The 24,631-nt window shown below is 43.4% G+C and overlaps 1 protein-coding gene across 2 annotated transcripts in view; it reads right to left on the minus strand.

The window, feature by feature from the left end:
• Positions 1-1,627: 1,627 nt before the first annotated feature.
• SH3RF1 (SH3 domain containing ring finger 1) overlaps positions 1,628-24,631 on the minus strand; it is a 168,670-nt gene continuing 145,666 nt past the window's right edge. The window contains exons 10-11 of one of the 2 annotated variants that reach the window (XM_005860779.2): positions 17,466-17,839; positions 1,628-1,694 (exon numbers count right to left, since the gene is read on the minus strand). In XM_005860779.2, coding sequence (XP_005860841.1) covers positions 1,649-1,694; positions 17,466-17,839 — 420 coding nt within the window. In that variant the 3' untranslated portion in view covers positions 1,628-1,648. Of the gene's footprint in view, positions 1,695-6,040; positions 8,480-17,465; positions 17,840-24,631 lie in introns of those variants that run through there. The other variant, XM_005860778.2, reaches the window with a different exon arrangement.

A 24,631-nucleotide genomic window follows, 5' to 3' on the forward strand; every position in this document is an offset into this window, starting at 1 on the left:
ACTCCCTGCTCCTCATCTTACAGGCTGTTGCAGGTCACTTCTGTATCAGGAAACCTCTACAGCATCAAGGTACGTAAATACTTCTGCTTGGCTTTCATGACTTCTCAGTACCTGGCCTAAACTAACTACAAAATAAATAAATACACATTTCTAAAAAAATATATATATATACACATTTCTGAAAAACATCAACAGGTTTCTTAATACCTGGCCTAAACTAACAAAACAAACAAGCAAACAAACAAAAAAACCAAACCAAAACAAAACAAAAAAAACCCACACACACACATTCTTGGCCTAAACTACAAAAAAAATACACATTTCTGCAAAAAAAAACAAAAAACCCAAAAAACCCCCACACATTTCTTAGTACCTGGCCTAAACTAACTATACACACACACACACACACACACACACACACACACACACCCCAACAAAAAAACCCCACATTTCTGCCTGAGTCATGGGTTTTCCATCTCCGGCCCGACTGGTGTGGAGCTATTGTGCTCGACATCCTGTCCCCTAAGTCCTTCACTTCCTGATAACTCCTCAAAGTTTCCCCACTCATTGTCCAGGTCCCATCACCTTTTTATCTAAAACTTAGTCCTGCCTCTCCCTCTCCTCTGAGCTCATACTGTATTCGTGATCTCTACCTTGAAGTTACTATCACGATGCATTGTCCTCTAATCTTTCTTATAATTTTCAGTTTGTGTTTTCTGAACAACCAGACTGTAGACTCGTCGAGGACAAGACAGTGCCTTTTATTTCTTCTGAATTGTCTCTCCTCTTGAAAGTCTCCTGTGCTCCATGACCCCACATTTTACCTATTTTTATTTTCACCATTTTTAGTGTCTACATTCTTGTAATTTATCTCCAAATAAAAGAGCTGGATAAAAAAGCATTGCTTCTGTATCTTTCCTAATACCTATCACAGTGCTAGCTAAAAACACAGTGGTTTGTGAGAACCCACCCAATAAATACATGAGTTTGAAATATAGGAGGGCACGTGTGTATTCATTTCAGACAACTAAGAAATATATTCAGCTCCGTCAGAATCCGAGTTGAAAATGGAATCATTTAAGTCATTTTCCCCTCTGATTCAGCTGTGCTGTCTTCCCAGACGCTGATAACGACTTGATAAAACAAAACTAAAGAGAGAAAAGGCACAAACAACAACAAAAATCTCAATGGCTCTTCAGATGGACTGAAGGGGAGTAGTTGGTAGGCCATTTCTCGCTGAGGACACTTGTTCATGGACTATTCCACTAGACACCAACCTCCATTACCCAACACCAACACTGAAAAGAGTGGGGCAGGGGCAGGGGGTGGAGAAGGGTAGGGGCCGGCAGAGATGGAGACAGACACAGAGACAGGCAGTGAGATGAGAAAGAAATAATCCCAAACACAGTTTTTCTTAAGGAAAGAAAAAAGGCCTTCTCCAGGGTGAGGAACAGAATCCCAGGGTGAGGAACAGAATTGAACTCAGAATCCAAGGTTAATGTCTGATGCTGCAAGTTCTGGGTCTGCTTTCTCCATGCCTCAGCCACGGTGAAGGCAGATGGCGGAGAGATTATTACAGCTTTGCTTTGGTGCAGCATTTCTTTTGCGACCTTCTTTCTTCTTGAAAGCTTCACTTGCTTCGGTTTTATTATAGGGGCTGCCGACTTGATAATCTGCCAATGCCACACATCTGTCTTGGTGGGTAAATAAATCACAGGAAAGAACATTTCAGCTTAAAGAGTAGAAATTCAAGCCCCGCTTTGATTTCTGCAACCATCACCACATCACAGGAATCCACAATTGCTATCCCAGAATGAGCCGTGTGGGCTATATATGGAGATGGCCCCAGTGCCATGGTGGCCAGAGGAAGAGAGGGAGCGGGCGGCTTTCCACAGTCCCTCCTGTCTGCGAGGGCCCAGCTCTTCCTTCCAGAAGGAATGGAGGAACCAGTCCTCAGACTTGTGTCCTAGCAGGTGCGTGGGCTTGGCTGCTTGAGCGTTGTGGGGTCTACATAATATACGAGCCACTTTTAAGCACCATGTCTCAAGTTATTCTCTATGTCCATCTTATTTTACTTTTTTTAAAGTGTTTTTATTGATTTCAGAGAAGCAGAGAGAGATAGAAACATCAATGATGAGAGAGAATCATTGATCGGCTGCCCTGTGCACGCCCCCTCCTGGGGATTGTGCCCACTCCCTGGGCATGTGCCCTGACCAGGAATCGAACTGTGACCTGGTTCATAGGTTGATGCTCAACCACTGAGCCATGCTGGCCGGGCTATGTTCATCTTCTTTTACTGTACACAGAGGATCTGCACAACCAAGAGGGTCTCACTGGATAAGGAGTGGTTTAAAGCCACCCATGTGTCACACAAAAGACCCGCAAGATTCGGTGGTGCTATCATCTGGTATCTTCTAAAATATAAAAAGGACTTTTCCCCACAAAATCCACACACCCCCCCCAAAATAAAAATCAGGATTCTCAATCAGCATCATTTCTTTACAGAACTTATTAAACCTTTGTTAAAGGAAAACCGGAAAGGGGGTGGGGGTGTTACAATGGAGACGCAGGTGATGATTGAATTAGCGTGTATTAAGGAGTGAGCTGGCAGCCAAGCATCGGTCTTGACTTTGTCTCTGCCTTTAGGGAGCTTATTGAGTGTGCCTTTGTGATATAATTTATAAGGAAATTGGTTTTACTCAAAGGGACGTTTTTGCTTTATGTCTTGTAGCACCCTAGAGTGCTTAAAAAAAGGGAAAAGGTAATTCCATTAAGCTTTCAATTTTCGCCAGCCAAAGAAATGAAATGGATGTGATTGGAAAGATAAGGCGCTGGCCTTCACTTGAACTGACCTTGCTCAGGGGTTGGGGAATAAGGAGCATGGCGTTTGTTTCAGAGGTGGCATTTCATGTTTAATTCCTGGGTGAGCATTCCTCCCTCCCCTCCCCCTCCCCCTCTATTAACCCCAACTCCATCTGCGGAGACAATGCTCATTAAGATCACAGTAGACACATCATCCAATCATCTGAACAGCTTTGGGAGTCCTGTGTTTATTGGGGTGATCCTTAGTGGATTCAAGATCACGGTGAAAGTTACAACAAGATGAGACCTGGCCTTTGAGGACTTACAGAGTCTCTGCTTGCATAGAAAGCACTGGGCCACCAGCCACACCACAAGGCTCTGGCAAAATCCCCCAATTTTCTTATTGAATCTAATCTTTAGCTTCATCTTTTTTTGGGGGGGGGCGGTGAGGGGGTAGAGCAGAGGAAGGAAGAAACTATCAAAATTAAAGAACTAGCCCTCGCTGGTTTGGCTCAGTGGATAGGTCGTTGGCCTGAGGACTGAAGGGTCCTGGGTTTGATTCTGGTTAAGGGCACATGCTGGGTTGTGGGCTCGATCCTCAGTAGGATGGCAGGATGCAGCCAATCAAGGATTCTCTCTCATCACTGATGTTTCTAGCTCTCTCTCCCCCTCTCCCTTCCTCCCTGAAATCAATAAAAAAAAATATTTAAAAAAATTAAAGAAATAATTTGTACTACTCAAAGTTAAGATGTTTTCACATTATTTTGGGTGGGTTTCTAACACAATCAAGTTCTGTGTGCTTTAACTTATAAGTTGGTGCCTCCAAAGCAGAGGGTGGGTAGAGTGTAGCTTTTCCTTTATCCCCTTTTCTGGATACTCATTTAACAATAGGTTTTTATTCTCTAAAACTGCAGTGTCTCACATGGTAGCCATTTATATGCATATAAATATTTATAAATTTTAATTAAAATGAAATCAAATGAGAGGTTCAGTTCCTCAGTCACCATAGCCACCTTTCAAGGGTTAAGAGGCACATGGGCTAGTGGCTACCAGAATGGAGAGCGCAGATCTAAAACATTTCCACCGCTTTCCAGAGCAGAAGTTCTACTGGACAGCACTGCTCTACATAACAGGTACTGATGAAGTTTATTTCCCTATACTCTATGCCAGCAGTTCTCAACCTGTGGGTCGCGACCCCTTTGGCGGTCAAACGACCCTTTCACAGGGGTCGCCTAAGGCCATCCTGCATATCAGATATTCACATTACGATTCATAACAGTAGCAACATTACAGTTATGAAGTAGCAACGAAAATAATTTTATGGTTGGGTCACAACATGAGGAACTGTATTTAAAGGGCCAGAAGGTTGAGAACCACTGCTCTATGCTCTCATAACATAGTATATATTCAGAGAGTCCAAACATTGAAATAGCAATCAAAGATAAATTTACAACTATTATTAGACAGTTAGCCTTATCAATTAGGTGTTGTGATCTAATGATCTTCAACAGTCTCTCTCAGAGACTCCACTTTCAAAAATAACTGGATTTCTGGAAAGCCAAGCTTGAGAATCTGCAGAAAGGGCTGGAGAAAGCCTCTAGCCATAGTGCCACAAGGACTCAGAATTTTACATCTCACTTGCGCACACACTTTGCTCTGTGAAGGAAGTCTTAGTTGTTGTTGTTTTGTTGCCTCTCTTGCCTACAACAGCTATATTGAGAGGGTTGGCATTAAGGCTAAAAGTGGTCTGACCCAATAATAATAGTACTGGATGACGGCTCAAAGATTAATGCCACTGGCTGCAGGTCCCTTCAACCTGGTTCCTGGGGATCTGGGTCGTTGCAGTACAATAAGAATTTGCATTCAGTGAAATCAAGGTGGTGCTTTTAAATGGAAAGAGCCACGCCAGACAGTTATTAATAGGAAACACAAGAGAAACGTTCATTTGTAAACCAGAGGGAGGGTATTTTACACTGTCACGCTTCACAATGGTTGGTTTCCACTCGAAGAGCTGTCCTGTCCCAGGTGATTGACTGCCAGGAAGAAGCAAAGCCCCCCCTTCCCCTCCCCCCAGCACAGCCACTCCAGCCAGGAGCTCACAGGAGGGAGTGAGGGGTGAGACCCTGCTAAGCCTGGACACTGGCTAATCTCTTCTGTAAATATCCTCTCAATTACTGTGGTAGGTTGGCAAATTCTTTTTCCTGGAAAGGAGTCATTTCAATAGGATGCTACCTTGGTAAGGACATCGTTTAACTGGTTGAAAACATATTTGTAAAAACTTACATGGATACACACAATGAGCTGTACAACTTGGTGTATTAAAAGCATGTTCTAAGCTTGAATTCTAATGATTAGAGTTCTGGAATTAAATAGTCACCTGAACTTACAGAGGCATGAAAAAGTCTTATTATCATTATGAACAGAAAACTAAATGCATAGCAGCTGGAAACATCACCTTACTTTGTTCCTTCTAAATCCAATTAGACCCCAGTAAAGGCATTATATGCATATAGTCCAAGGGAGGGAGATGAAATATTTGAAACCAGAGATCAAAGTAAGGCCACATATTAAAATAGCACTTTTCAAAAACAGTGACATTGTCTCCTTTGCTCATCTTCACCCAGGGAGGTACACAGAGCACCAACCGGAAGAAACTAAATAATAATTGACTTGTCCAAGCGGTTACAAAGAGAGATGTTTTGGCAAAGCTATGATACAACCTAGAATTCCCGATTTTTCATTCTGATAAGTAATTTGATAGAAACTGAAAGTTAAAAGAGGAAAATATATTCTAATGACATACATGGCCCTTCTAACCTTACGACTTGTTGGCATTCCATGAAAGATTAAAATCACACGTTATGTTCCCAGGTCTTGCTGAGGCCCACGGGTTACCACACAGTTGCTTGCAGGTCTGGCGCTCTTTCTATGGCTAAGACAAGGCTGCGAGCGGCCCAGACTATGCAGTCACCATAGCAAGGGGAAGGGAGCAGAAGGATTACACTTGGTGAAACTCCACAAGCTCTAAGAAGACTTTACACTTCCTGGGGGAACTAACCAAAGAACGTTTGTTAGTTGGAGAGGTAAAATGTAGTAAAACCACCAAAACGATTATTGTAGACATTTTCTGTTTGAGGTGCATGCAAAGAATCTTGCATGAAGTAGAAACTAAGTAAAATATGTCCCAGATAAAAAAAGAAAAAAGAGAAGAATTTTAAGGACTGACACAAGGGGCATGTAAAGGATGAACATCAAATTTTAATCTTGAACCTTTTCTCCAGTCTTCAAATTATTAACATGATAAATGGCAATTTAATCATCACCCTACCAACGTGTAACAAGCCCTTGTTACAAAATCTCCAGCTATTGTCGCCCCCCAAAACCAATAGAAAAACCCATACATTATATTATCTAAGTGATCTATTAACAGATGAAATTTTAACCAACTTCATACCAGGAAACTATTAACAGAGGTACTTCAACCACATAGCTTAAAATATGGAGAAAAGACAGGTAAAAAAATTATCTTAACCTGTAGTAGTCTTTTTACTTTTTAAAATTTTTATAAAATACACTAATTTCCCAAAATAAAGAATATTATGACACATTGGTGTCAACTTACACAGATGAAAGCTGATGACAGCTTTTTTTTTCCTAACTAAAGTTCATCTCACCAAACCTTTATATATTACATGAATATCCAAGTAAAGTATTTTTTAAAAAATTCAACACACAGGAACATAATGTACAGTGTCTTATAAAAAAAATGGTTAATTTAGGAATGATTTCATTTCAACCACATCGTATATCTTTTTAAGACCATGAAACCTCCTGCTGTTGCAAGAAGACTTTTCTGTTCGTGTTTCTATTTCCCAGTTGTAATTCTTAAAAGTAAGAAATAAAAAGGTTTTTGTGTTTGTTTGCTCATGAGGAAACTGTGGCAATGATTTCATTCACTCCCAGGCTGTCTTCCCTCCTTTTGTTTTGTTTTTTAGGACTACTCAGCCCCACGACTGCGTGGCACGGGAATGAAATGGGTAGAAGAGGCCGATGACATCAAAGAACGGATATAAAAAGACAGGCTCAGCTGGATCCCGCCACAATTGTAAGGTGTGGGCACCCTCCCTCGGCCAAGCCTCCCAGGGCTGCGAGAGAACAGTGAGAGCAGCGGCCTCCTGGCTCACCCCTGACATCCCTCCGCAGCTGGGAGCACAGATAAAGGACCATTTTCACTAATCACTTGCGTCATGGCTGACGGACACCTTGGCCAGGGAGAGAGGGAGTGTACTCAGAGAAATTGGTCAGTAGTGGCTTTGGGGTAGAGAAAAGAGTACTGTTTATTTTCCAGCTCCTGCATCGGTCAATTCCGAGCACAAACTCACCTCGACAGGAAATTGCAATGAAATATACAGACCATGCACAGCAGACATTACTGTGGGAACCCACCCAGCCACATGCACACGTGGGAAAGGACTCACGATGGGTGTATGTAAACGTTTCACAGTGTTTCTCATAGCCACTGACTTCCGCACGAGTGCATCACGGACCACCACTATCTCACAAACGCTTTACTGTGTCCTGGGCATGCAGACCACTTAAGGTAAAACGGGCACACAACATTTCACAGCCATTCTCAGACAGGAGTCCAACTTCAGATTTTCCAATTGCCAACCAATGAAATCGAGCTGCTTCATTATAAAACTAAATTGATTTCTGAATACATTTTTTTTTGTTGTTCAAGGGTTGTGCTTTACTCTTCCTTATCGCTTCATTGCTTTCACTCTTGGAAAATTAAAAAAACCCACAAAATTAAATCGAGGACTAGGTCTTAAGGCGATTCCTGATCAAACCAGAAAGACAAGCAATCGTTAACGTCTCTTTTCTCAAGTTTCTGTCTCCCAACCCCAGGCCCTTATTGGTACTGATTCAGTTGCACATTTTGGTTTCCCGAAGAGGAAAACCAAATCAGAGAACTGGCATTTCTGTCTTGAAAAAGCAAAAGCAAAAAAAAAAAAAAGGAAAAAAAACACCGGTGTGGGGAAGGGGGAGTTCATTCTCTGTTAAAAAGAATCTCTTGCTCTCAACAGGAGAGAATCCAGCTTCTCCTTGGCTATCATTTCATAAATTAATAATTCCTTAAAATCATAACCCAAAGAATTGATCTATAACGAGAAAAATTCAAGTTTAAAACAGCAAATAAATTAGTTAAGCCTTGTAAACAATGTCCATTTTAGCTATATATCTTTAAAAAAAAAAAAAGGTTTCTCTGTAGTCAATCAGACAGTACAAGGCACGCCTTCCACATCCGAATCCAGAGTGACAAAACCCACAACCACGCTCTCGTCACGCCGCTTGCTGGTCTACATGTGTTGGGGCCCTGGGGTCACACGCCCGTCCTCCGCTCGTCTCCCGGCCACCCAGAAGTCCACCGATGTGCTCTCCCTGTGACATCGCGCTGTGCTATCTTGTGGAGTGATAGGATTTGAAGCCTTCCCAAGGTGAGTCTCCTCAGATGTTCTCCACAAAGCTTCCTGGGAAAAGGCCAGTTTTTCCGTTGCGTTGCAACGTGCCTTTGAACCAGCCGTCCTCTCGTTTTTTATGAACAAACACAATATCTCCCTCCTTAAGTTCAAGTTCGGCCTCACTCTGAGGAGGATAGGACACCACCACCCTGTGCCTAGAAGAGAGAGAGAGAGATTTTAGGGAAGGCCATTGCAAGCAGTGACAAGAATGGTGTGCACAAGCAGAAGGGGAAGCAGCATGGGTGTTGTTGATAATGTCTGTAAAACCACTCAAAATACAACTGTGCGCTGTGAAGCAGAGACTTGGTATGGGCGGTTTGGCTATGCTGAATGGATGACCCGGACTGGTTTATATGAATGCCCTTGACAGAGAGCCATCTTGTCCCCCTCCAACGTTTATAGCACAGAAGAAAAAGCGTATTGTCCTTCTCTTTTCTCAAGAGGAAAGGAGTGGATTTGACTGGGGACACTGATGGCGCCAGCGCTCTCTGCTCTGCCTGCCTCAGGCCCAGGGGCTGTGCCCGGCCTCTCCGTCACGCTGTCAGCTCGAGTGGCCAGGCTTAGGCCTGCCTTCTGGACTTGGGTCTCCAAGGCGGCCTCTCTGTGTCCCTGACACTGGGGCTTGACAGGGGCGAGGCGGCAAATCGAAGGAAGCTCACCTGCTTTACACACTCAAATTCTCCCTTGGGCAGGTTGTCCTAAGGTCTAGACAGGGAGGGGAAGACTGTGGCCACAAGTTCAGTCCAACACAATCAGGAACAAGGCGGACATTCGGATCTCTATTAGTGCAGCAACTGTGTCTGCTCTCCACTGGCTCCCAACTCCCATTAGCAGGAAAAGGAGTCATTATCACTTATAAACCCCAGAAGCCCTGTTGATTTAATGTTATTTACCCCATTTCCATGCTCCTTGGTCTACTTCTGCAAAACGATGGTTAGCAGCCACGGAAGCCAGAAAAGGGCGGGGGGAGGGGGGAAAGTAGGGGGTTGTTTTATGCTCTATATCCTTTTCTTTAAAATCCTCAGCCGAGGGTATTTTTTCCATTGATTTCTAGAGAGAGTGGTACATGACCTTGACCAGGAATCGAACCCACAACCCTTTGGTCCGTGGGCCAGCGCTTTAACCACTGAGCCACACCAACCAGGGCTATGCTCTATATCAGCCGTGGGCAAACTACGGCCCGCGGGCAGGATCCGGCCCGTTTAAAATGAATAAAACTAAAAAAAAAAAGACCATACCCTTTTATGTAATGATGTTTACTTTGAATTTATATTAGTTCACACAAACACTCCATCCATGCTTTTGTTCCGGCCCTCTGGTCCAGTTTAAGAACCCATTGTGGCCCTCGAGTCAAAAAGTTTGCCCACCCCTGCTCTATATCCTTTTATCCCTTTTTATTTTTCCAGCGTTAATGCTCCCCTTCACACCTCTCCTGCTTCTCCCAACCAAAGGGGAAAACGGTGGTGCATGGTAGTCAGCCTCCAAGCTGGCCCCAGGGAGCCTTGCCCCTTGGTAGTCACATCTAGTGTAGCCTCCTCCCACGATGATGGTGACACACAGTGTGAGCAATCATTCACTGTGAAAATGACCGTGTGCGGCTTTGGAGGCTAGGTCATAAAACGCATGTGGCTTCTATTTTACTCTCTCTTGGATCACATGCTCTGGGAAAAAGCAAGCGGCCATGTTGTGATAAAATCCATCATCCCTATGGAGAGGACCACCTGGTGGGTACCTGCGGTGTCATTCCAAAAACCAAAACTAGCTCGCCAATAGTGATGTGAGTGATGCCACCGGGGAAGGCAGTCCCAGCCCAGTCAAGCCGTCAGATGGCTGTAGCTTAGGCTGACATGTGGGGTGTGATCTCGAGAAATATCCTAAGCCAGAACCACCCAGATAAGCTGCTCCCAACTTCCCAACCCACAGAAACTGTGAGATAATAAATGTTTACTGCTTTCAGCCACTAAATTTTGGGGGTAACTTGTTACACAGCAGTAGATTATAGGACCCACTCTTGACTGTAAGTAAATAATGTTATGGCTTAAAACATGACCGGCAGAACAAATTCTATACACTGCCCCCGAACTCATAAAACCCATCAGAGCCTAGCCCTTTCAGAAGATGGCTAGTTTCACCAATCTCCTACCCATAAGAAACAGAATCTATTCGCATTAAGAAGGACCATAGGGAGAGTCCCAGGCTATTGCTCTATTAGAAAGGCATCTCTGCAAAGGTCGCAGTGATGGCGAACCTATGACACGCGTGTCAGAGGGGACACGCAAACTCATTTTTTTGGTTGATTTTTCTTGGTTAAATGGCATTTAAATATATAAAATAAATATCAAAAATATAAGTCTTTGTTTTACTATCGTTGCAAATATCAAAAAATTTCTATATGTGACACGGCGCCAGAGTTAAGTTAGGGTTTTTCAAAATGCTGACACGCCGAGCTCAAAAGGTTTGCCATCACTGGTCTAGTGGCTGCCCAAACAATTCCAGAGCTACTTTGGGCAACAGAGCAAATTATCCTCCAAGATCTGAAGCAAATGCACAGCAAGGGGGCTGGCTTATTGTTTCTAAAAAAAAAGGTTCAGCCAATTCAAACATGAATATTTATAGACAACAAGGCTTAGGGTTCAACCAAACATGGGATGAGGGCGGAGGCATGGCAGTGGGGAGATCCTTGGCCCGGGGTCTGACACAGCCGTGAAGGTCATTTGGAGCAGATTAACTTTGGGCCAATTATCTCAGGTGTCTTGGTCTCAGTTTCCTTGTCTGTAGAGTAGGACTGTAGTGAGTTAAACAGGTGTTATCACGTAATGTCGTGAGATCATAAGTGTGATGCTCACATAGTTCACACCCCAGCATGGTCACTCGGCCAAAGCAGGCAGGGGCCTGGTGCTCCAAGGAGATGAAGAATGGGCCAGTCAGTAGCTGGCCACCTCTACCCAAGAAACAGACTCAGAACACTAAAGGAAAACTGCCTGATAACGAGACTTGACAAACTTTAGAATGGTGTAGTTTAAGGTTTTGGAATTCTTTCTAAACCTTTACATCTGTAAAAGCAAGGCCAATACTTTCTTCTTGGACTTATCTAAAGAAAGGAATCCAAATGAGATTTCTCAAGTCTGTTGCCAACATGCTAAAATTCCATGTAAAAAGCAATGTAAATAGTTGCCATTTGGGGAAAGTTAAAATTTAAGCAAAGCTTTATAATTCTGGGGGAAAAAGTGCACAAGTGACTCAGATCCCATTCAGAGTAGATGTTTGATGAAATGTGCTCCCCACCAGTTCTCTGCGAGCTGCCTTCAAGGGAAAATGAAACAAAAATAGTTCTCGAGAAACTTGAAGTGAATTAGATGAATATTTGCATCTTACAAAATGCACTAAACCAATTTTGTCAACATTTTTTTGAACTAGAACTGCTGCTGGGCTAAGAACATAATCTTCCTGCTCCGTTCCCAGGGGAAGCACATTTTCGCTGCTAAGTTCTAAGCCTCTGGGGGGTGGAAGGAGACACCATGCGCATAATGGAAACTGTGACACAGCCTTGATTGCATGAAGACTCCCAGGTGCAGCAGGCACAGACTCTACTTAGAAATCGTCCAGCTCTGATTCTGGCCTAGAGCCTTGTGAGGTAGTTTGCATACAGATTCCTAATACGAACTCTTAAAGCCAAATCCTGGGCACAACTGGCCAGCCATCTCAGGCACAGAGCGGGTTTGCCAAGTAGAAAGTTTACAGACCAACAAACAGATGTGAGGCGCAGCTGTGGCGGCCCTTCCCGTCTGCGGCTGCACCCTGCGCCTCACTCGGATCATGCTTGTCTTCAGTGGGATAGGGCTTTTGGGAAGGTCTGAACCTCAGGAGTCAAAGACTTCTCTCCCATGACCTCCGTGGGACCTGCTGACCCACCCTCAAAATCTGCACCCCATCCATTCCTCTTTATGGTCACGGCCACCATCATTTGTGGACGAACTCATTACCTCCCACCTGGTCAAATAACCTACCTGTCCTCCCTGCCTCAGATCTCTTCCGGGCCCCACTCCATTCTACACTGAACTCATTCATTTCCTTAACTGTCAACTCCATTGGCAGCTATCTGTCGCTCAAAAATCGTTCCCATCTTCTCAATGCCTGCAAGGTTAATCCTCAGGCCCTCATGACCCGGCCTCCTCTTTCATAGCTGTAGTTACTGTTATCTCCATGAGCATACCAAACACTTGTCTAAACCTGAACATGTCCCCCAAATATGACCTTTACCTCCCCGGCTCCATACCTTGGCTCATGGATTGTAGTGAGTTAAAAGGCGTTTACTCATGGGGAACTCCCTTTGACGACCTCTCTGCCCATCCAGACCCAATCAGGCCCTCCAATTCTCCCCGGTGAGACCTTCTCAAGGCCCATGACTAGAAGTAATTTCATGCTTGACCAGATTCCAGAGGCCTCGTGTATGTTGTTGTTTTTTTTTTTTTTAATATATTTGATTGACTTTTTTACAGAGAGGAAGGGAGAGGGATAGAGAGCCAGAAACATCGATGAGAGAGAAACATCAATCAGCTGCCTCCTGCACAGTCCCTACTGGGGATGTGCCCGCAACCAAAGCACATGCCCTTGGCCAGAATCGAACCTGGGACCCTTGAGTCCACAGGCCGACGCTCTATCCACTGAGCCAAACCGGCCAGGGGTCGTGTATGTTTTTTATGGCACTTGGCCCAGTCTACATGGTATTATTGCCATCGACATCCCTAGCACATTTATTCTACTAGACTGTAAGCTGCTTGAGGGGTGAGATGATGGTAATTCACTTGTATGTCTCATGCTACTTAGCACAGCACATATGATAATTCTTAATAAGCATGCTGAATGACAAAAAGGAAAGGCCTCATTATACAGCAAAACTACTTTTTAAAATGTATAAAGCTCCTTAAAAAGGAATGAAATTCTGACACATAGTACACAACATGGATGAACCTTGAAATATTATACTAAGTGAAGTAAGCCACCCAGAAAAGGATAATATCACCCAATTTCACACATCCACAGACTAGTCAAGCTCATAGAGACAGAAAGTAGAAGGTGGTTGACGGGGGCTGGGAGAGGGGATGGGAAGTTAGTGTTTAATGGGCGCAGAGTTTCAGTTTAAGATGAAACTGTTTAAGATGAGGAAAGAGTTCTAGAAATGGGCCGTGGCGATGGTTATACAACATTGTGGAAGTACTTAATGCCACTGAATTTGAAATGGAAGGAATGGCATATTTTATGTATATTTTTTATCACGATGTTAAAAATAAATGAATGAGTGAATAAAAATAATGGAAAGATTAGAGAAAAATGGTACTGTGGTTGTTGGAAAGTACCCCCTGCTCCCTTTGAACGGAGCCCCTGGGAGGCAGTGTGGCTCACAGACACGGCTGTGGATGGGCCTCTGCCCCTTGTGGCTGGTGGACCCTGGCTGAGTTTCTAGTGACATTTCCATGTGGAATGGGAGGAATAGAAGTTTGCTATGGAAAGAAGTTCCACTGGCTTCCCAATGCCCGTCTTCCTGGTTTGGGCTGTGGTGTTCTGGCTTCGATCTAAATGGGCACTTGCAATCTCTATTAGTATACATTTTCCATTTCCTTTATTTTTTCTAGCCTCTCTTGCATTCTCTGTCGTTGATACATTTTTGTTTCTAATCTCCCCTGGTATAGCCCAAATTGGGTCCCCGGTGGCTCTTGGAAGCATCTGCCCATCACCCTGGTCTGGGTGGGTAACCATTCACTGCTTTCTGTTAGTTGCTATAACAATCTAACAGCCAATTAAGTATTTTACTAGCAAAACCAGAGGAGCTCTCTCTGCAGTTTGCTTGCAGTCCAAGCAAATTATGTCCATTGCTTCACCCCGTGGGTTCATTGTCACCGACTCAAATTGATCATGCTGGTTAAGCTGACTACCTCTCTGTAAATCCAATCTATCCAATTTGTATGTTTCCTAGTATTTTCGTTGAATCCCTGATCAAAGATCACAGGTTCTTTTCTAATTTAGGAGATGGGCTTACAGGTATGTGGTCATCAATTTAATTCCTAAACTTACAAATATACACAGAGATGACTTGCTATGTCTCCTTAAGCCCTTTATTTATGTGTTTTTTAGAAGAAAAAAAGCTGTCATATATGCTTTCTTTTATTTGCCATCTCTTCTGAAATATTTTATTTCCATTTTCTGTTTGCAATGTCTGATTATTTTTTTCCCTCAATCCGTCTAAGAAAGTAGAGCCCCAAATACTTGCTCTATTATTTTTGCTGTCATCAATTATACATTTGCTGCCTCCGGGATTGAGCGTTATTTCTTGCTTGTTTTCTTCAGTCTCTCAGACAAACACAAAAGAATCCTTTTGTTCCTCAGAGAATCCTCTCAGCTGACACCAGGACCTGTCAACACACCCCACGGTCCCTCCTTCCTCACTGTGAGACTCTTTTAGTCTTCCTATCACGCGGAGGCTTCTTTCTCTGACAGACAGCGCTGGCTGCCCTAGTCACAGTCTTTTCCTCTAGAGATCTATGGGATGGGGTTTGAGAAGAAATTGTATGCTTGTTCTCATTATAATCTGCAGCTGGATCCTATCTCGTACTGTGCCAATACGATCCATTGAAAAACAGTTCCATGAAATTTTATCAGTAAAAATTCTACCAAGAGAACCACAGGTATTCTCTACTGTTAGGGCAGGAGTTGTGAATATTTAGATTGTGAATCAAGGAATCCAGGATCCTGAAACTCTTTCTGAATCATACTGATGGGAAAGTACATTTTCCCTTCATTTTTAGCACTAAGCACTTTTGTGCTAAAAGTTTTGAAATATTAAAATGATACAGTTGGCAAAAAAAATTACATCCTCGGTGAATAATAGGATGTTTTCCCCTACTACTTGTTTCCACACATTTTTCCCTTCGTTGTTAGAGCCAGGCAGACCGAAGACTCCAAGTTAAATAAATATTATCGCCATCATGGTAGGAAGGCAAAAGGGGCTGTGAAAAGCTGGTCAGGCTATTGCATTTAATATTCCACTGAACATGTGGGTTATAAAAATATAAACTTGGGCAGAAATCTTCCCCAAAGGCCCCTTTCCTACTTGTAAAAAATGGAAATGGTCCTATAAAAAACAGTGCCAGGGAATTCCAGACTGCCCGTGCCCATCTGTCCCATCATCAAAGTCTACGAATTCCCCTTCTGATGTGCGCCCCGCACTCCCTGAACCGCCGTCACCTGTCTGTTCCCCTTTTCAGCGGCACTGAACAGCGGGAGCCTGCTGCAAGAAATGAGCTCCCCTCAGAGGAAGGGGCTGGAGTGCAGAAGCCACAGAGATGGAGGACATCTGGCGACTGAAAAGGAACACATAAAAGGGGGCGGGAGAGCGGTGCCCGGGCCAGTGCCAAGGGAGAGTCTGGGCAAAGTGAATGAGCACTCAGAACAGTCACACAAACACCCCAAATGACAGGAAAAAGAAGAGAGTGATTCAAGGCACGAAGGAAAAACTGCAGCTCAATGCCTGGGGGTGGGGAGAGGAGGAGCCTTTGTGGCCAAAAGAAAGTAAACAAGTCGCTGGACTCCCTCCAGGGACAGAGGCTCCATCCCTGGAAAGCAGAGTGAGGCTGCAGGAAAAGAGGCTGCTGTCAGAATAAAGGAGGGCGTGCATTCAGGACAAAATCCCAAAGCTTCGCCAAGAGCACAGCAGACAGGGAAGGGGCCAAATGATTTCACTGATGGGCAAAGACTGGTTTTATAAGGATTGCAATTACAGAAAATTACCTCGCCTCACTAAAAACACACAATAAATTGTGTACTTTGTACTTAATGTACATAGGTTGTTTGACGTTTATTCTTTTGCAGTTTATTTATGGGTAGAAAAAAAAAATATATGCCCCAAAATATATGAATGAAGGCTTCAGATTTTGGTGGGTACAAATGTTCATCTGAAATACTGAGTTAGGAGCATTTAAGTCATTTTAAAGCGGAACACCTGGATAGTAAGATTTTGAATCCACAATAGGAAATGCTATCTAAAAGGCACCATCTCACCACAAATGAGAAATCTGCTTTACTTATGAAATACAGGGCCACAGGGCCTAAAGCTTATAGAAACAATGAACCAGGTGACACTCTGAAAAAAATGTTCATATATTTATGCGTTATGTGAAAACAGCCCGCTATTTTTAGTGTATTTCACGATGTTTTCCTGTGGCACCAACAGTGCTTCATTTTCAGTTCATAGAATCCTAGCAGATATTTGTCTGACTACGTATATTTTCTTTCCTAATGCACTCCTAGACTTCCAGTGACAGATCTGCTCACATTTGTAATTGTTATTCAAGGCCAGAATCGCTCAAACAGGGTTCATTGCTCGGAGTGTAGCTGAGCCAAGACCCTGGGTCCGGAGGGGTGGCAGGTCTCGAGAACAGAGCCACTCTCTTCTGGCTCAGGAAGAATAAAAAGAGAATCCTCTTAGTTGGCGGAATTCTCTGGTTGCTTTACAAGTAGCAGGTACTAGTGAAAAAAGGCAAAGGATGACACAAGGGCGCAATTGCTGGCGACAGAAGAGAAGCAAGAAGAAGGGATAGATATGAACAAGTTTCCAGTGACTGACGAATTCCATCCAAGGTACCATTCTGGATTGGTTGTCTGAAGAAAATACACAAAAAGAAGGCGGGAGGCCTACACCCGTGAAAGACACACAGGAGGGAAAAGCAGGGACTAGAGCAGTGATGGCAAACCTTTTGAGCTCGGCGCGTCAGCATTTTGAAAAACCCTAACTTAACTCTGGTGCCATGTCGCATATAGAAATTTTTTGATATCTGCAACCATAGTAAAACAAAGATTTATATTTTTGATATTTATTTTATATATTTAAATGCCATTTAACAAAGAAAAATCAACCAAAAAAATGAGTTCGCGTGTCACCTCTGACACGCGTGTCATAGGTTCGCCATCACTGGACTAGAGTATGTTCCAGCAAGTGGTAAAAGAAAGCCAACGCTTGGTTACATACTTAGTTCAAAAAAACGGAGGGGAGGATGTGGGAAAATATCTTAAATGTCAGGATAAATATGCCAGCATAAAGCTTGCCATGCATTTCTTAGTTTTCTGCTGGAAAAACACTGAACTCACCTTTCACACACAACAGGCCTAGACTCATTCATGACGGAGCCCAGGGAGGAGCACGGCTGTCGTGGAGGTGGGGCGATGGGAACGGCAGAGTCCAGGGAGCTAGTCTTGCGATGAAGGACCTCCTGGGCCAGAGCTGCTCCCACAGCCACCGCCTGGGCGGGACCATCTCCATCCATGGGGCAGGAGCCCGCCCTGCCGTGGGCGCCCCCTAGCGGCAGCTCGGGACCCACTGCTCCCTGCAGAGGCAACTCGCTGCAGCCTCCACCGCCACCACCCAGCTCCACTTCCAGGGTGGGTGAGGCTGGAGGGGACACTCGGGGCTTCCGTTTGGTGGAGGCGCCAGAAAGCAACTTCAACAAACCCTTTCTTTCTTTCTAGAAAAAGAAAAAAAAGGGCATTAGTTGAAAACTGACAGTACCATTGTGTTCTAATCTGTAGGGCACTACAGTTTCAACTTTTGGTTTGATCTTTTAAAATTATTCCTGTGGCTATTTGGTTATCCAAGATCTACCTGTCAATTCTGAGTGGTATTAACCCGACCATTTGCTTCTCTTTCTTCTCCCTTTCTGCCTGCAAGTTTTTACTTGTTTGGGGTATTCCATTGTTCATCACTATCACTACCTTCTACTGAGGTAGGATAAGCAGATGAAAAAGATGTAAAACAAAAAAACTCACCGATTCATACCTCAGATGTGGTGAAGGCAGAAGCAGTTATTTTTAGAACAAAATGGAGATCTCCGATTATGGATTTAATTCCCTGAAATTTGGCCTATCCTGTCTCTAGTTTTTGCATGCTGAATTAAACACAAACCTAATTGCATTTTACTCTCTACCTCCAGACTTGACTTCTTATATTTATCATAGTGATGTCTTGATCAGAGTTAAGGGCTAACCTACTTCTCACATGTCATCCTTATAAAATTTAACAAGCCAAAAACAACAGAAGTCAAACCATTGCCATTGTGCAAATATCTCCTTGTTTAGAAAGCCAAAAGCAATTCTACAAAGAGTTAAAGAAAGCTTTAGTACAATAAAAACCACTGTGTCTCTTTTTGCAAGTAAGTGTACAAATAAGAATTTTCCCCGGCAATAGCACTCCACAGAAGCTCCCTCTTGAATCTTTGTCTCTTTTGACATCTTTGCTCTTTGCTCCTCTCGGAAAACCAGATCTTGAGCCAGCTCCCCTTCATTTCCAAACCTTAAATGTCAATGTTCTTTTTTTAAAGAAAAATACTTTTTGATTGATTTTAGAGAGAGAGGGAAGGAGAGGAAGAGAGAGAGAGAGAAACATCGACTGGCTGCCTCCTGCACGCCCCCTACTGGGGACTGAGCATTGTCGTGTGCTGACCAGGAATCGAACCATGACCTCTCAGTGCACAGGACAAAGCTCAACCAACTGAGCCACACCGGCCAGGGCTCAATGTTCTTTCTGATGACTAAACATAGGTAACAATCATCATTTTTAAATTGCTTTGCTAAGATGTCAACTACATTATAAAGTCATCTGAATGGATGCATGGCTTGAAAATAAAACATTTCGTATAGAAGCAATTCTTTAGAAAACTCTATAGACAAATGGGAATTACTATTAAGGTCCACTAATAGAAAAATAGAATTATGAGGGGCCCACAAGGAGATATAACAATAAGAACTTTTTCTTGGGAATATGAGTCAGTTCATACCCAGTGGAAATCCATTGGGGAAGAGTTCGACTCCATAATGACATAGTTCCATTTGACACCGAATGGCAGGAAAAAAGGAAGCGACAAACGTAATCATTTATCAGACAATGAAAGGCACTTGGGGAGACTGCGCCACAGGCCCCTTTACCATCCTAACGTGGCTCACGGTGTGTGCTGGCTCCTGGGTCAGAAACAGAGGAGGGGCAAGACATTTCTGTCCGTGCCCAATGCGGGCTGCAGACGAGAAGAGCCAATCCATCGATGGCGGACCCCCTTCCTCCCCACCCCAGCCAGAGGAAGACCCTTTTGCATTTCTCTTTAAGGCCTGGCCTCAACGCACCTTCCTAGCTATTGCTTCATGTAACTAACTTCACATTTGCCAACGGGTTACTCTATGCGTTCCAATAAAGGAGCCTATAAAGTTGGACGACCTGCTTGAGCGCAGTGCCTGGAGCTCATACGCCTGTGCATCACACCCAGTGCCTGCCTGGGGCAGAGCCCGGCACCTCCTGAGCCGAGAGGCCAAGACCGCAAGAGCATGAGGCAGGTGGGAGGAAGGGAAATATTTAGCGCATCCCAGGGCTAAAGGAAGGGGCTATTTCTGGATCATCCAGTGGCGATAAAGACTTCCCTCTACAGTGGGTCGCGACCCCTTTGGCAGTCGAACGACCCTTTCACAGGGGTCGCCTAAGACCATCCTGCATATCAGATATTTACATTGCGATTCATAACAGTAGCAACATTACAGTTATGAAGTAGCAACGAAAATAATTTTATGGTTGGGTCACAACATGAGGAACTGTATTTAAAGGGCCAGAAGGTTGAGAACCACTGCTCTACACAATGGCCAATGAAGTGGGCTGATGGAAGCCTGTTGGAGCTGCTGCCACACTTTTTTAAGGAGCCTGAGGTCTGGGGGGCCGGAAAATGGGCAGGGAAAGAATACCATTCATTGGCTCCACATCTAAAGCAGCAGCCAGCCTCAGCTTCCAGCTGTTTCTGCCAGGATGCAGGAAAGCACTCTCTAATCCCCGGACCCCCACAGACCTACTGAGAACATCAAGTCCATTGATAAACTGCAATCTCAGCAAGCCTCAGCTAAAGATGTTTCTTTAAAAGCTCAGTCTGGGCACTCAGAAAAATATCAGTTAACTGAAGGGCGCCCAGGGAACAGCCTCTAAAGTGATTAAGAAGAAAGATGACTGGGTTCATCTAAAATGATTAAACACATTAAATACAGATTGTGCTAATGGCTTCTCGGGATGTGTTCTCATCATCAGCCGCTGCCGATGATCCGAGGAGCAGCCGGTGGAGGATTAGGTGCTGTTGCGGGGTGCGCGAGTAGGGGCTGGGTATTCACATGGCAAAGATGCTGCCCTGTTCCCAGATGCTGTGCTTTTAATATCATATTCCGATGTTTTCTACGTTAGCAGAACAAGGTGCACATGAAAGAGATCATTTTGCAAACTCAGATACTTATCATCTCCCGGAGTCTTTGTTTTTTCAAAATCCAGGGGCAGAAAACTACAGATGAATTAATAAAGACTACATCTCAGCAGTTTTTTAAATGTAATGTGAGCATGCATAAAAGGGGGCGCATATCTTTGAACATAAACCTTAATAATTCTTCTCTTGTGGGTTTCCCAAGAAATTATTCATAGACGAAATAATGTTATGGTCATCATTTTCTCGTCAGAAGATTTGATGATTTAAAATGGCTTCGCAGACAAAAAAACAACAACAACACAAAACAAAACAAAAAACGGGGAGGGGGGAAACAACTATTTGGGCCAGAAAATAATCACCAGATAACAGAAAGAATAATTTTACATATAAAAATAATTTCTGAACCTTAACTTAATAACTTCCTATTAGTCACATGACACAAAGTGAGTACAATATGGGAAACATCAAGTCAAAGCTCCTTCCCAAGCAAAAATAAATTTCATACGAGCAACAGCCAATTAACCACATTCTACCCCTGAGTCTTCCTCTTATTCCTCTCCCTGCCCTCAGATGTACAGAGAAAGTATCGAAAGGTAAATAGTCTTCCAGGCCATTGGTCATCAAAAATCTATGCAGTCAGACTCCCAATAATCAGAGTCACTGTTCTTAGGTAAGGAATTTCAAAAATTTAATTCATACGACTGTCTAGTAACAATCACTCATTCTCTTAACAGATATGACTGTCATGTATGAGCCAACAATGTGCCAGGCTCTGGGAATACAGTGGTGGGCAAGACAACAAGCAGTTTACATTCTCTAGACAGACACCATCATGGCTGTGAAACTGGTGCTCTGTAGAAAAATAAAGCAGGGTCAGGGGAGAGAGAATGAGCAGGGGGTGGAGGGGGTGCTGTCTGGAAGTGGGAGAGGAGGCAGGAAAGCATTTTTTTTAACGTGCACAGAAAGAGGGAAAGGCCATATGATATTCTAGAGATGGTTAAATACCACTGGATTCAAAAATCTTAATGCATTTTATAAAGATTTCCACATGTATTCCTCACACCCATCCACCTGATGAGATAGGATCAATGCTATTCTCATTGCCTAAATCTCCCTAAGTTTGCCTAGAATCACACTGCTAGTAAGGGGTTATACTAGAACCAAGCCCCTACTTTTCTGTGACTTCTGCACAGGCAACGTCTGTAGAAGCAGTTTACTCTGTGCAATGGACGGCAAGAGCAGACACACTGACCCAGGGCTGCTGATCACCAAGGTCACTATGAGCCAAACTCTGCGTGCAGATTTGCACTGTCCAGACCTAGTCTGAGTCCCAGCTGTTGGCCGGGGCAGCAGCAGTACTCCAACCACTTACCAGGAAGTATGGATGGGCTTGTCCTTAAGAAAATGAAATGGTGAAGCCCACAGACCATCTCATTTTTTTAAGTTTTAAAAAAATATATTTTATTGATTTCAGAGAGGAAGGGAGAGGGCTAGAGAGAGCGAAACATCAGTGATAAGAGAAAATCATTGACTGGCTGCCTCCTGCACAGCCCACACTGGGGATCGAGCCTGCAACTTGGGCATATGCCCTGACTGGGAATCGAACCGTGACCTCCTGGTTCATAGGTCGACGCTCCACCACTGAGCCATGCCGGCCGGGCCAGGCCATCTCATTTTTGACAGCCAAATAAAAACTGGAGAGAAAGGAAGACCATGCGAGCAAAGAGTGATCCATAGGGACTTCAAGGACATGTGTTCAGGATAGAAGAAAATGGGCTATTAAAAACCAGATGGTCCTTCTTCTTAAGAAAACTGAGAATAATAGCAAAGGTCCTCAAACATTAGCAGATTGATTGTGCCTCCTGCACAGCCCACACTGGGGATCGAGCCTGCAACTTGGGCATATGCCCTGACTGGGAATCGAACCGTGACCTCCTGGTTCATAGGTCGACGCTCAACCACTGAGCCATGCCAGGCCATCTCATTTTTGACAGCAAAATAAAAACTGGAGAGAAAGGAAGACCATGTGAGCAAAGAGTGATCCATAGGGACTTCAAGGACATGTGTTCAGGATAGAAGAAAATGGGCTATTAAAAACCAGATGGTCCTTCTTCTTAAGAAAACTGAGAATAATAGCAAAGGTCCTCAAACATTAGCAGATTGATTGAAGAAAACCTGTGGTTAGCTCAAAGGAGAGTCATCAGGAATTTGGGTGGGAGGTTTGAGGCACTAAATGTTGAGACCTCTTGTAAAAATGCTGTCTTTCAGGAACAATAAGGATGTGGCCGAGAACCAACACCACTCCTGCTGACTCCTCTGGGAAGGACTGTCAATGTCAGAGAAGACTCCTGAAGCATCCCCAGACCAGGAAGGCGGGGTGGGGGATGGAAGCACTTGGGGTAGAGTGGTGCAGTAGAGGTGGTTTCTTCTCTTCTTCTGATGTGAGGGTTAAAACTGCTAAATTAAGTTAGCGGCCATTACACTGAGGTGCTTCTAGCCCAGTGACGGCGAACCTATGACACGCGTGTCAGAGGTGACACGCGAACTCATTTTTTTGGTTGATTTTTCTTTGTTAAATGGCATTTAAATATATAAAATAAATATCAACAATATAAATCTTTGGTTTACTTTGGTTGCAAATATCCAAAAAAATTTCTATATGTGACATGGTACCAGAGTTAAGTTAGGGTTTTTGAAAATGCTGGCACGCCGAGCTCAAAAGGTTCGCCATCACTGAGCAGCCTGCAGTAGCAAACCAAAACCTAAACCTGTCAATGCCTCAAGGTTAAGAAATCAAAACCTAAGGACAACCAATCACAAACGGCCAACTAGGCTTTCCCAAATAAGGCAACTGCTCAAACTATAGCCAATCAAATAATTTCCTGGCTTTGCTTCCTGTCTTCTCTATAAAAGTTTTGCCTTTGACTCTTGTTGGTGAGCTCTCCTGACCACTTCTGGTTGGGCGCTGCCTGATTTTAATAGATATTTGCTCAAATAAACTCTATAAATTTGTAAAATATACCCCAGTTTATCTTTTAACAGAATTTAGAGAGTATATAAAAACAGTTAATTACATAATTGTTGCTGAAGAAAACGATTTTATTTTCTAGATGAAAGCTTACTATACCAAAATAATATTTCTTATATTTTGGTATCTAGGGGGAAAAACACATATAGACAATAATATTAATGACTTTCTTTGAATTCTTGGATTATATTTAGGTTTTCTCTAACTTCTAAATAAATATGTATAATTAAATTTTTTAATAATAAGAAAACCCAATACGCACACACACACACACACCCACATACATATACATGAGCATCTCATAAGGATTGGCAAACACATTTGCCTGGAGACAAGCTGACCAAATAATGAAGCCTTTAAACAGAATATGAAGTTAGAAAAATGTCCGGATGAAGCTGTTAAACTGTTAACTGCAGAAGACATCAGAAATCTCATAGAAAGAACAACAATAGCAGGAAGGCCCAGGATTCCAACCAGACATCACTGAGATGATGTTTGGAAAGATGTTACAGAGCTTCAGATGCCTACTTATCAAAGCACAGAATGCAGTTACCAGACCAAATTAGTTAGAGACTTAAGTCAAGGACAAAAACACATTTCTGAGACTGTGATATAGGGCTTTCAAATAAAATATTGTTCAATGGAACAGCTCAGTTGGATACAGAGCTGCAATGGCCCCATGTGCACATGGAAAAGGTACACGCTCCATGGCACACCAGAGGTAGCCATGGCAGAGCATTCGGGTACAGAGGAAAGAAGAGGGCAACTGACAAGCTATCATTTGGGAGACACACCTGACACTGTCTGGACAGTTTAAGGCAGTGGGTGATCACAAAATGACAAAAGGAGAAGAAATAAAGAGGGAATGATCAAATACCTATATATTTGCTGGAAGTTTCAACTGAAACTAGAATCTCTGATACACTTTGTCCTTGACATTCTGATAAATTAATCTCACAGAAAGTTGAACAAACTGCAACTTTGGATCTAATTCTGATCAACAAATGGTG

This window comes from Myotis brandtii, unplaced genomic scaffold (genome assembly GCF_000412655.1).
Source record: "Myotis brandtii unplaced genomic scaffold, ASM41265v1 scaffold14, whole genome shotgun sequence".
NCBI classification, from domain to species: Eukaryota; Metazoa; Chordata; class Mammalia; order Chiroptera; family Vespertilionidae; genus Myotis; species Myotis brandtii.